The 14,112-nt window shown below is 40.1% G+C and overlaps 1 protein-coding gene across 1 annotated transcript in view; it reads right to left on the bottom strand.

The window, feature by feature from the left end:
• Window positions 1-14,112, bottom strand: part of ADGRV1 (adhesion G protein-coupled receptor V1) — a 537,185-nt gene that overhangs the window by 374,413 nt on the left and 148,660 nt on the right. Inside the window, exons 49-52 of the mRNA XM_081504948.1 lie at window positions 11,962-12,226; window positions 11,114-11,236; window positions 5,189-5,411; window positions 4,655-4,859 (exon numbers count right to left, since the gene is read on the bottom strand). Of these exons, the coding sequence (XP_081361074.1) occupies window positions 4,655-4,859; window positions 5,189-5,411; window positions 11,114-11,236; window positions 11,962-12,226 (816 nt within the window). The remainder of the gene's footprint in view (window positions 1-4,654; window positions 4,860-5,188; window positions 5,412-11,113; window positions 11,237-11,961; window positions 12,227-14,112) is intronic.

Below are 14,112 nucleotides of genomic sequence, written 5' to 3'. Positions count from 1 at the left end.
AAATAATAAAGAAAATACTTTTTCAAAAGAGAAGCCTCTCTCTGGCTTCATGCCATCTATTAACAAGGATTGGTAAAATGAGGATTTACTATAGCCAGAAAATATTCAAGAAATTCTCAACATCTTCTTAAGTCCCATCTTGGAACGAGGTTGTCCAGACACAAGAGGCCTGTACTGAGGAACTTTACTGAGTGGATTGAAGAAACCTAGGAGTCTGTCTATTGGCAAGGATCTCACCACAGCGATTTGATAGCTCTAAAACAATTATGAAACAAGCTTCACAAACAGGGGTCCATGCTTAGGCAGTTGAGGAACAGAACAGACTCCCCAGCTGCAGCATGACTTTGGGGGAGAAAATGAAGCTGAGCGGCAGACCATGTGGGTTCCTCCCCAGGAGCTGCAGCTCTATGCTCCAAACTTGTATGAGACCCTGAGAAGCCCACGGGAGACTTCTGTTTCCTCTCCCGCATAATGACAGGTTCACAGGAAGTACCGACTGTGTGCCAAGCACTTTTCTGGTTCAAGGAAAGCTATAAAGAAAGTGGTATGCAAGCTCTCACGTTCTTGCATGTATGTGTGCTAAGCAGCTTCAGTCGTGTCCAACTCTTTGGGACCCTATGGACCGTAGCCCGCCAGGCTCCTCTGTCTGTGGGATCCTCCAGGCAAGAATACTGGAGTGGGTTGCCGTGTCCTCCTCCAGGGGATCTTCCTGGCCCAGGGATTGAACCCACGTCTCTTATGTCTCCTGCATTGGCAGGCAGGTTCTTGACCTCTAGCGCCACTTGGGAAATCCCTCATACTCTTAAATACTAGTGAAAAGAAACAGACAAACTAGGCTGTTGTAAGTGCCGTAAGAAAGATTAAGGTGAATTAAAAAGCAATAGACTGATGGTGGGAGTCGCACTTTTCAATCATAAAAGGCCTTTCTGGTAAGATGGCATTTCAGCAGAGAGGAAATGAAGTGAGGGAACAAGTCATGCGAACACCTGGTGGGGAAGGAGGGTGTCTTCTTTCTTTCTAACCCTCCCACAGCTCATGTCTTAGGGTTACTCTGTCCTACACAGCAGCCACTCGCCACATGTGGCTCCTAAGCACCTGAAATGGGGCTAGTCTTTAAGTGTAAAAATGCCCCCTGGATTTGAAGACAAAATATGAAAAAAGGGATGCCAAATATTTCCTAAGTAATTCTATGTTGACTACATGTTGAAACAACAGTATTTCAAATATGTTGGGTTAAATAAAATAAAACATGAAAACCAACTTCACATGTTTCTTTTTACTTTTCTAACGGGCCTTTTAGAAAACTCAGAATTACCCAGGGGCTCATATTATAATTCTATTGGGCAGAGCTGTCTCAGAGGAAGCTGACCTGCCTTTGGCTTCAGAAATGGACAGGCTGGGTGAGAGAGTGATCCCACAACCTGTGGAAGCATTAGTAAGCCCCAAACTCCTCATCTTATCCCCCCAAACTGCTCCTTCTACAGAGGTTGTGTCTTGGTGAAAGGCACATTGGTGCTCCCCAGGGCTCTACCATTTTCTGCTGAATTACTCTAGTCTATTTTCTGCTGAATTGTTCATTTCTGCTCTAGTCTCCTACCTGGTCTACTTCAGTCCTTGCCCACGTACAACCTAGTCTCAATCCTATGAACGTAATGTCCTTTAAGGTGTGAGTTAGGTCACGCTGCTACTTGAATGAATAAATGACTAAGTAAGTGAGCCGGTCACCCCAGTTCTCAGAAATGAGACATGCAAAGAGGCATTTGGGAAACTTCTTTCTTACACCAAGAGCCACATCAAGCACCTCTCTTCTCACAACCGGACATGAACAAACATGAACAAGAAAGCAGCAGCCTTAACGACAGCATCAGCTTTCCAACAACAAAATGAAAGATAAGCTTTGTGTTGGCAAAGTAGAGAAACAAAAAGAATCTGAGCCACAGTGACGGAGCAGAGCAATCAAGCAACTCCAAGCCCACCTTCTCTGCAGACACACCCTAGGCGCTTAAGTCAGGTTCTGCCAGGGTTTCCTTACTTGCAGAGTATTTTAAAAACAACGCACAAGATAGCTGCAGCTGTAACTCTAATTAAGAAATCAGGATACATTCTGCAAATAGGACCAAATGATGCAAAATGAAGAGTGACCTTTTCCTCACTGGTAAAGGAAGGTGAAGGGCTTCCCAGGTGGCTCAGTGGTAAAGAATCTGCCTGCCAATGAAGGAGATGTAAGAGGTGCAGTTTCCATCCCTGGTTTGGGAAAATGCCCTGGAGAAGGAAATGACAACCCACTCCAAGATTCTTGCCTGGGAAATCCCACGGACAGAGGAGCCTGGTGGGCTACAGTCCATGGGATCACAAAGAGAGTCGGACATGACTTAGCAACGAAGCAACAAGAAAAGGATATGAAGTCTGGGCGTGGAAGTCGACCTGGGAAGAACTGCACAGGTCTCTTTCCTCAGGAAAGAGCATGTCCATGTGTATAACTCACATGTAATTATAAACATCCCTCTCTCTTTCTCTCAATAAAGAAGGAACAAAGGCGTAAATGGAGAGTAATATATTTGTAGGTGATGAGAGTGACAAGACACAGTGTATAGTGCACTTGGAATCTCCTTCACCATTACCCTCCTCTGAAACAAGGGTAACAGCAGAGCCAAACTCCTGGACTAAGGCCAGATAGTACCATTTTTCTTCAAGAAAATTAGAGATACCAAAGGAACATTTCATGCAAAGATAGGCTCGATAAAGGACAGAAATGGTATGGACCTAACAGAAGCAGAAGATATTAAGAAGAGGTGGCAAGAATACACAGAAGAACTGTACAAAAAAGATCTTCAGGACCCAGATAATCACGATGGTGTGATCACTCACCTAGAGCCAGACATCCTGGAATGTGAAGTCAAGTGGGCCTTAGAAAGCATCACTACAAACAAAGCTAGTGGAGGTGATGGAATTCCAGTTGAGCTATTTCAAATCCTTAAAGGTGATGCTGTGAAAGTGCTGCACTCGATAGGCCAGCAAATTTGGAAAACTCAGCAGTGGCCACAGGACAGGAAAAGGTCAGTTTTCATTCCAATCCCAAAGAAAGGCAATGCCAAAGAATGCTCAAACTACCGCACAATTGCACTCATCTCACATGCTAGTAAAGTAATACTCTAAATTCTCCAAGCCAGGCTTCAGCAATACGTGAAACGTGAACTTCCAGATGTTCAAGCTGATTTTAGAAAAGGCAGAGGAACCAGAGATCAAATTGCCGATATCCGCTGGATCATCGAAAGAGCAAGAGAGTTCCAGAAAAACATCTATTTCTGCTTTATTGACTATGCCAAAGCCTTTGACTGTGTGGATCATAATAAACTGTGGAAAATTCTGAAAGAGATGGGAATACCAGACCATCTGACCTGTCTCCTGAGAAACCTGTATGCAGGTCAGGAAGCAACAGTTAGAACTGGACATGGAACAACAGACTGGTTCCAAATAGGAAAAGGAGTACGTCAAGGCTGTATATTGTCACTGCCTATTTAACTTATATGCAGAGTACATCATGAGAAACGCTGGGCTGAAAGAAACACAAGCTGGAATCAAGATTGCTGGGAGAAATATCAATAACCTCAGATATGCGGATGACACCACCCTTATGGCAGAAAGTGAAGAAGAACTAAAGAGCCTCTTGATGAAGGTGAAAGAGGAGAGTGAAAAAGTTGGCTTAAAGCTCAACGTTCAGAAAACTAAGATCATGGCATGTGGTCCCATCACTTCATGGGAAATAGATGGGGAAACAGTGGAAACAGTGTCAGACTTTATTTTTTTGGGCTCCAAAATCACTGCTGATGGTGATTGCAGCCATGAAATTAAAAGACGCTTACTCCTTGGAAGGAAGGTTATGGCCAACCTAGATGGCATATATAAAAGCAGAGACATTAGTTTGCCAACAAAAGTATGTCTAGTCAAGGCTATGGTTTTTCCAGTGGTCATGTATGGATGCGAGAGTTGGATGGTGAAGAAAGCTGAGCGCCGCAGAATTGATGCTTTTGAACTGTGGTGTTGGAGAAGACTCTTGAGAGTCCCTTGGACTGCAAGGAGATCCAATCAATACATCCTAAAAGAGATCAATCCTGGGTGTTCATTGGAAGGTCTGATGTTGAAGCGGAAACTCCAATACTTTGGCCACCTCATGCGAAGGGTTGACTCATTGGAAAAGACCCTAATGCTGGGTAGGATTGGGGGCGGGAGGAGAAGGGGACGACAGAGGATGAGATGGTTGGATGGCATCACCGACTCGATGGACATGGGTTTGGGTAGACTCCGGGAGTTGGTGATGGACAGAGAGGCCTGGCGTGCTGCAATTCATGGGGTCGCAAAGAGTCGGACACGACTGAGCGACTGAACTGAACTGAGTACCATTTCAAATTCAATCTTATAAAGGGGATTAGTACCAAAACAAGGTCAAGTCAAGGTGACTCAAGTGTCCATTGTACAAGTCTATAAATTTCAACCATCAGTAGAATGTGCCTTATAATGCAGAGTAGGGGGTGAAGCGGGAAAGGGAGAAAAAGAGGGGCTTAAGACACTCAAAATATGAATCACTGAGTGCTGACAGCAGCTAAAGAGTAATACAGTGAATAAACCATTTGCCTTCTAAGTGTGGGATCTTTACCTGAGCAAATCCAACAACTCCATAGGCATCATCATTAGACAGAATAGTTATTTGTACATAACCATTAATACCAATCTCTGCTCCTCCTTTGGGATTTTTAAGCTGAACTCTGAAGGATTCGTCTTCCTCTGGAACTGTATCATCAAGGACATTTACTGCTATTATAGCTTCTTTGTCTCCAGGCTCAAATATCAATTCACCTGAACTAGCATAAGAAGTATACATAAAATAAGTCTACTACAACAAATTAAAGACATATAAATAGTAGAGTAATCATAAAATTCTCATAACATTGCTTACTACTAAAAGTGTGCAGAAATCACATTTCATAAGTAAAATTTTAATCCAAAACATAATTAATATTAATTAACCTGGAAGAATAAATATTAGAAATATGGTTAATAAGCAAACTTCAGGTTTATAAATAGCTTGTATATTTTGTGTATTTTTCCATCACTACATAAAGACTTAAAAATTAGTGCCATATAAAATTATGGTGATATAAAGACATTCAATATAAAATGTTGTACCTACCTAGGAATAAAGTCAGACTGGCTTGAGACGTAGGCTAGCTCATATATATGTGAGTGGGTGGCTCCTGCAAGAGCAATTAAATTCTTGCTTGAATTAAGGGACTTCACTGTAACAAAGGCTGCATCATAAGCAGATGGTGCTTCAAGAATAAAAGAGAAGTGATTCAGCTCTGAATTCCAGCAGTAAAGCGCAGACACAGCTTGGCCAACAAGAAGTATGTGGACTGTAGGAAGGAAAGAAAAGGGAACCAGAATGAAAAGTTAATGTCAACTTACAGGCTCCCAACACAGGTATAGCAACAAAACTCTCCCACCTCACAAAGCTACATTTAGATTGCTGAAGTAACTAAATATGGTACAATTTCTGAAACAACTGGATATAAACAATAATTTTAAAATATTGTGAAACAATCAAGTCAGTCTGACAATGTACCCACAATCCACTTGTAAAAGAAAGAAAGTGAAGTCGCTCAGCCGTGTCCGACTCTTTGCGACCCCATGAACTGTAGCCTACCAGGTTCTTCCATCCATGGGATTTTCCAGGCAAGAATACTGGAGTGGGTTGCCATTTCCTTCTCCAGGAGATCTTCCCGACCCAGAGATTGAACCCGGATCTCCCGCATTGTAGGCAGACGCTTTACTGTCTGAGCCACCAGGGAAGCTCTCAGCACTTAATTTGTTTAAAAAAATCAAAAGCTAATAAAACCCAAATGGATTTTAAACTCTTGCATTCAGCCTAATATGTATTTATTGAATAGCACTGAAAGATACTTTCTAAAGTGAACAAGTAATTCTACCACCAAATGTTTCATTTTTGTATTTTTCTGTCCAGTGTATCCATATGAATTTACAATTAACAAATTATAAATAGTCTAAATGTGAGAAAACTTAATTAAAAAGCTTAATGCTGTATTTATAATATATATTATGTACAGTTTTACATTTTGCTGTGTAGCATCCAGATTTATAATTTTATACACAGATACTAGTCTACTAATATTAAAATATATTTAATTATTCCCTTCCCTTGGATGTTTATTTTTGTTTTCTATTTGTCAATATTAACTAGAGACAGGGGTAATCATTTTATTTTCATCTGATAAATTCTTAAAGGTGTCCTAAGGATATTAGCAAATTTATGATCTTTGAGTATATTCTGTATTCAATAAATGCCAATATATTCAGTATATTCTGCCTCTGCTTTTTGAAATGCTGGTAGGAAAGCATGCTCTTAATAGTTCAAAGCCATGGCATATAATTATATCTACAAAAGTTAGGAGCAGAAGGGGGCTCACTACATTATATACACCATTCAGCAATCTTCAGACTTAAAACTGGGAAGAAACGTCAGAAACATGCACAAATTCCAATACTTGGAAAAACACACTGGAATAAGAAGATATCATGAGATTGACTATGCATTACAATAGCACACAGAACCAAAAATGGGTCTTTCTCCAGTCGTAGCCAATAGGTTAAAACGGAAAATCCCATATCCTCATTATTAAATATCAAGAACTATTGATCATGTTTATCTATGGTAATTAAATTAAGTACTATTTCAGCTTAGTAAGTGTTACATAGTAAACATCAAGAAAGGTTATTAATAAACCTGAATTTTAAACTCATCAAATATTTTTCATAAAGCTTTGTAAAATGGTATACAGTCAGTAAAGAGCAAACTCCTCAGATGAATCACATCTCTCAAGTTTAACTGATTTTATAGTCTAACTGAAGTGTTCTGAATATCACTGATTATGTAGCTTAACCCTTAGAGATACACCCTATTCAAATCCTTACAATCTCATTAGAATGACAAGGCAGCAAATAGATAATCAGGCATTCAGAGCAGGAAATATACAGGCTCAAATCTACATATATGTATGCAGAGAGTACTTTCTCAGAAAATAGACATGCACATTTGTTCAAGATTATGATATTGGACAGAGAATTTATAAAGAAAAAAAATATTCCTAAACTTTTACCTACTCCAGGGAACAGAATTTTAACTAGTACTGATGACAGAATTCTCTTCCATATAGCAAAACTATTTTAAAAAAAAGAAAGAAAGAAAAAATATCCCAAAGGAAGGCAATTGGATAAGATTATTTAAAAAGTGCATGTGGACAAAGACATGTTCCATGACTAAAGCCAAAGGAACTAAAGAGCCTCTTGATGAAAGTGAAAGAGGAGAGTGGAAAAGCTTAAAACTCAACATTCAAAAAACTAAGATCATGGCAGCCAGTCCCATCACTTCATGGCAAATAGATGGGCAAACAATGGAAACAGAGAGAGACTGCAGCCAGTTGGCGTGGTGCAGCCAATGGGGTCGCCAAGAGTCAGACATGATTGAGCAAATGAACTGAGGGCTCATTCTTGGCATTCACTCCCTTACCTACCCCCGTATCTAATTGATCATCAGCTCCCACAGATTTTACTTGTGAGACAGCTTCTGAATTAATCTACTTTTCTGACTTTGTACCTGGATCACCTACCGCTTTCCAAGCTCCAACATTCAAGATTTTTAGTTTGAATTGTGATGAGAGCCTCCAGCTTGTCTACAGACATCTTCCCTTACCAGCCTCTAAGGTTTCTCCCATTGGCAATTCACACTCCATTTTGAAAACACACACACACTCACTCATTCACTCTCACACACAACCTCTGTCTCATTGTCTTCCTCTTTCTCTCTCTAAGCACCCTTCTCTTTTTCATCTCCTCACTGCATTCTCATAAAAGGCACCCCAATACTTACCGGATAAAAACAATAGCCGTTTAAGTCCCTATGGCCGATCTGATTACATCTTCAGCTACACCCTGGACCACTCTCCCCTCACTGCCACACTGCCCTCTTCCTGGTCCTTTCCCAGACACTGACCTTTTTACCCAGGTTGCTCCTGCTGCCTAGAGCCTGCCTCATGCTCAAACCCCTACTCATCCTATAGTTCACAAGTAAATGTTTCTTCCTCCAGAAAGCATTCTGGGCATCCCTTAGGCTAGGTCATTCATCTTTATATTATGCAAGTTCTTTATTTTTTCATGGCAGTTATCTGCTTGTAGCCAAAAACTTAATTTGTGTGATTATATATAATGGCCCTTCTTCCCTATTAGACGTTAAAACTTCTTCAGGGCAAAAACTATACCTGATTTTGCTTACCCCGTCTTCTCGGGGTTTACCACTACGCTGGGCACATAACTGGCACTAAGAAATATCTATTAAATAATGAAGGAAAAATGGGAGAAGGGGAAGTTAGGTTGATATGTCTTGGCAGTCTTTGTTGTATTCACTCTTCCTCTTTCATTTAAAGAATTCAGTCCCTAATCTCTGTCAAGTCATTAACCAGAATAAATATGTAATCCTCCGAGTCATGGCTCCAATCTAATACTTTTAATAAAAATTTGACACATTCAAAATAAGAAAGTCCTTGCATATTATTTAATCCATAATTTCAGCTTCCAGGAGATCTATAATAAGCCATTCTAAATAATTACCTATAATCTTTTCATACTTCTGCATCCTCAAGTCACAGAAACAAAAGAAATAAAGAGATTTCACAATGGTCCCTTAACAAGGCTCTGGCAGAATTTTTTCACAAATTCTTTTAGAAAGTGTGCCTATTCTATTTTTTTAAAGTCTTGAAAGAGAATTCTATAACTTCAATTAAAGGCCCATTCAGGCAGCACTCTTCATCCTTAAACACATTCATTAGGCAACTATTTTGAATCATAATAAGTAGCTCAAGTAGATGTAGTTAGTCCACTTGAAAACTTGAGGTCTAAGAAAAGTAAAAAAAAAAGAAAAAAATGATAAAGGCGCAAAATTAAAGGACACACAGATAAAAACTAAACAAATACATGATGTAAGATAGAGAATTTATTCAGTAGATCGATTGCTGAGTGAGTGAGAAGAAAGTCAGAGGTGGCTGTCACAGAATAGCTTCATAGGCCGACAGGCTGTCAGAGGCTGACAATGTAAAGGGAAGGTATTTAAGAAAAGCGTGAGCAGGGCAGAGGCAGACAGGGGGCTGGCAGCAGACCCAGGACTGGTGCGGAGGCAGGAGAATGACAGAAGAGTCCAGAGCGAGGGGAGCACGTAGCGTGGACATCTGCGAGGACGCAGGGCTGAGGAGGGGGGAGCAGGACACGTGGAAGCACAGTACAGCGAGATAAGCATCTGCCACGAAAATGAAGTAAATAAGCTCCGAGTCCTGGGCAGTGGCTGAGGAGACTGAAGGTGACCGTGCCTATAGGTCCCAACACTTGACCAAGAAAGCAGCGGTCGGGGACCTAAGAGGAAAACCCAGAAACAGATTCCTGCATTTGTGCAAAATTTTCTCCTCTTCTCAACAGCATTTTCTCTGTAGATTTTTAACTCCTGTGAATTCAACGACCCCCATGGGTCAACAGGTCCTCTTACTGATGTCCTCCTGACTCAGCCCCTCACCTCTAACCGCCCATGAAGGAGTCTCCATTCCTCTTGCCTGGGCCGCTGCACACAGCACAGCATGTCCTACACAGCGAGGGCAGATGGAGCCGTAAAACACGCCTGGGGTCTTCATCTGCCTCTGAAATGTGTGTGAGGATTTCTCTACATCGGTAACACTCCCAGTGAGTCCAGGGACCCCTAAGAGTCCTTGAGACCCTCTAAGAGGTTCTATGATGGCAAAACTACTTTCCTAATAATACGAAGATGTTGTCTGTCTACTTCACTCTCATTCTCTCATGAGGGCACAGTGGGAGCTCCCACAGGCCAGACGACTGATATTACTGCAAAAGGCTGAATTACAGATACAGACATCAGAATCCAGCTACTAAACCAGATAGTAAAGAGATCTACAAAAACAAAAAAGCCAGTGCCACTTTTCTTATAAAGGTCTTGCTTTTAAAATTAAAAGGTATATTATTTATGTTGACAGGTAATGAGTTCATTGCTGTCATTTTTCAATGAATATGGAGACAGGAACAGCTAACCACTCCGGTATTCTGGCCTGGAGAATTCCATGGACAGTATGGTCAGTCCATGGGGTTGCAAAGAGTTGGACATGACTGAGCGACTTTCACTTTTCACTTTTAAATAAATTAGTCTCTTCTAAATTTCTCAGTTCTAATGTCTAATATAATAAATATCCATAAATATAATCCACACAAACCAAAGCTCTTCAAGGTCCTCAAATTTTTTAAGAGGGTGAAAAGTTTCTAAGAACAAAATGTTTAGGAACTGCTGGACTACCCCTGGGCACAGTTCAACCCCCAGGCCTGACATTCCAGACCTTCTTGCACAGGCTGTAGCCTGTCCCCAACCCTACCATCACCACAGGCTGAGTCCAAGCCTCTGTCCTCTGCACCCCTGGCTTTTCACGGTGTCCTCAACGTCACAGACACTTCCTCCTTTCTCTTTCACTCACACCTCTGCCCCTGCCCACAGTATTTCCTGCCAGTGCACCCAGGCATAGCTCAAGCTGCCCTTCTCGACCTTTGAGCCACCCCAATGCTCTATCATTCACACAGCAAACGGTATGGGTGCTCTACGTTGACTATTTCTCTTCATATTTTTCTTGCTTCTCCAATTAGACACTAAGCCTTTGAAGGTGTCTTCACAACTGTAAACACTGATTTACATAAGTCTAACATGATTTTGAGCAACCTCTGGGAATTGGTGATGGATAGGGAAGCCTGGTATGCTGCAGTCTGTGGGGTTGCAAAGAGTCAGATATGACTGAGCAACTGAACTATTTTAGTCATTCCAATTCTTCTCAAGCACAGGGTCCATTCCTTTTGAAATTCTAAGAATTCCGGAAATATTATTGTAGAGATCTTAATTTTACATCCGTATTAAAGTACCTAGAATGATACTACCTTTAATTCACTGAGACTGAAACCATTCCAGCTTTCCACACTTCCTTTAAGATCAGTTGAAATGCTTTACCTATTCCTGAAGCTGGTATGAAGGAGTGGATCTTATTAACAGCTGCAAAATCCAGAGATTGAAAATATATGAAAGAAGACTGTCCTGCCTCCCAGACGAAAATGTCAACTGAATTCTTATCTCCTACAATAACAGAATAATAGGCCAATCTGAAGGCAAAAGTTACAGAAAAAAAATGGCAAAATTACACAATAAACTACAATAAAAATGTTAGATTTAATTAAAGAAACAAATAGTATGACATTTCTTCAGAATTCATTCAATTAAACAAAAATACAACTTGGAAACACTTCAAAAGTCTTTTTGCATTCACCACAAGAAGTATAAGCATGGTTTAGCCACTAATTATGATTTGATATCAAAAAAAGAATATTGAAGTTCTACTTCTTAGGAATGTTGAAATTTTACCTAAGAAACTACCACTAAGCAGAAAAAAAGCATACCTGTACTCAGATATGCTTTAAATGGTCTCATCAAAAGTCACTTGGCACTATTTACTACCACTGCAGATTATCCATAGCATCCTAAGTACAGTCATATAAAAAGTTACCTGTTTGCACATATAGTGTAAAATCTTCATAATTCTTTCTACTTTACCCACCCAACTCCAGTTTTAATATCTTTAACACAGTGGTTCATAAAACCTACAGGTTATGAACATAACACTTAAAATGTTTTTCTTTGCTCCCCAAATCCATCTGTACCTGACAGGCAATAGATCCAATGAGAAATATTCTACGGATCAGCCAAAAAAATTATTACAAGAGTATTTTCATATGAACATAATGTGAATGCAAGATACTTTTGATAACAACTGTATATGCCTTGCAAACACTCTATGGTCTTACCTAGAAAGATAGTTTTGGCAAAAATTAAGTAAATATCATCGCCCGAAGTCAAGGCTTCCACTTGTGTTGTTCCACTGATGGGAACTTCCTGGAAATTAATAAACTCACTGCCGGACCACCTGAGTAAAAGGGAGTTTGACCTGGCATTAGCCTGGGAAATGGCTAAAAACACAGTGCCGCCTCTGGTGAACAAGGCCATGCTCAGTACACCTCGGACAGAGAGGGTCTGATGCCACACAAAGCTTCCTCTATTCCATCTGAAGACCTGCAGGGAATGATCAAATGCAAAACGCTCATGACTAGGAACTCAGCACTTGTAAGAATGGAGCCAATATCATACATTTACTCTCTAGGACTCTTTAATTTAGTTAGGAAGATACTTTCATAAATGAGAAAATATCAAAACTGATGCTTTCTCATTGCTCTCTCCCTCTTTTTATCTCTGTGTGTGTCTCTGCATACACAGAGATTTGAAGAGAAGTTATTTGAAAATAAATAAATTTCAAATATACATCTGGGCAGGGGTGGGTGACAGCAAGAGAAGAGAAATTCAAAAATAGAAAAAAAAATTGCTTAAATACCAAAACTTTAGAACTGGAAAAGAAACTTTGCAATGCTGTATTATCATTACTCAAAGCTCAAGCAATAGAATATAAAGATAAAACATCTAAACTTTTTACTCCTGAAGGTGGCAATGTATACAAGGTTTCAGATGAGTGTTCATGTACTTAAAACTAAAGGAAAACCCCGAGTCCACCTGATTTCTTATGCCATCTGGTTAATTTCACAAAGAATTACATATAAGCCAAACATTATGCAGGAAGTTATAGACAGAGTTGCTTCTCCCTTTATGGATCTTATTAACTAGTAGAAAAAGGCAAACAATAAACACATAAATAATTAAATAAATGTATGATTATTAATCTGAGATAAGTGCTGAACATAACATTTAGGAAGATATGATAGAGAATTAGGACTGCCCTAGGAAATAAAATGAGAAAGAATGGCATGACAAATTTTCTAAGGTACAAAAAGTTCTTCACAACCTGAACGAAGACTGGCCCCGCTGGAATGGAGTTGACAGCACTGGGGGAATGAAGATAAGACAGGAGAGGTAAGATCATGAGGTTCCTTTTGTTGGGTGACCATTTAATTTATCACAGGGATGCTTTAGAGGATGAAAGAGACAAACATTGTAGGAAGGGTGAAAGAGACGATCTTAATCATTGCAGGACAAGAGACATAACCCAGCACTGTGCTGGGCAAAGAAGATGATACAATTATGCTACTGACTATCTGCATTAAATAATCTAGAATTTATTCCAAACATAATTGGAAATCACCGAATAATTTTAAAATGAAGAACAACATGAATTAATATTTTTTTAAAGATTACTCCAGCTACTTGGGACATGGATCTGAGGACGTCAGAGGAGTCTGGAGAACCAGCTAGGAGGCAACGCTACCAGAGTGCTGAGAAGTCACGAGGACCTGGATTAGGGGAAGAAGAAGCAGATGTGAAAAGAACTGCTCACATTCAAAAAAAGTATGGAGAGATACAATAAAAGCACTTAATAATAAATTAGAGGGTAATGAATACCTAGGAAAAAATCAAGAAAGATATAACCCAGCATTGTATCTTGAGCAATTGCTTTGATGAGGGTACTATCTTCCAAGATGGAAGCAAATACCTGCAACAAGTTTCATAGAGAAAATCTACAGTTTGGTTTACAATATGTTAAATCTTAGATACATAAAATATATCTAAGTGGACATGCCAACACGCAGTTAGACAGGAAGTCTAGATAGAATACAGAGAAAAGGCTACTGGTAAATTCGGAAGATAGCCTATAGGTGATAATTCAGAGTAATAGGACTGATAAAAATACTCAAGAGTGAGTGGAGAGGGAAGAAAAAAAAAAGAATTGTGAACCAAAACTGAATCTGATATCTGCAGGGCAGCAATGGTAACACAGACATAGAGAAGAGACTTGTGGACACAGCTCAGGAAGGAGAGGGTGGGATGAACTGAGAGAGCAGCACTGAAACTCATACCTTATAATACAGAAAATAGACAGCCAGCGGGAATCTGCTGTATGATGCAGGGAGCTCAACCCAGCGCTAACAACCTAGAGGGGTGGGACGGGAGGT

The sequence above is a fragment of the Giraffa tippelskirchi genome, chromosome 6, assembly GCF_054371585.1.
Source record: "Giraffa tippelskirchi isolate mGirTip1 chromosome 6, T2T-mGirTip1v1.2.pri, whole genome shotgun sequence".
Lineage (NCBI taxonomy): Eukaryota > Metazoa > Chordata > Mammalia > Artiodactyla > Giraffidae > Giraffa > Giraffa tippelskirchi.
The sequence above is the reverse complement of the archived record's forward strand: the minus strand, read 5'-3'. Positions and strand labels throughout refer to the sequence as shown.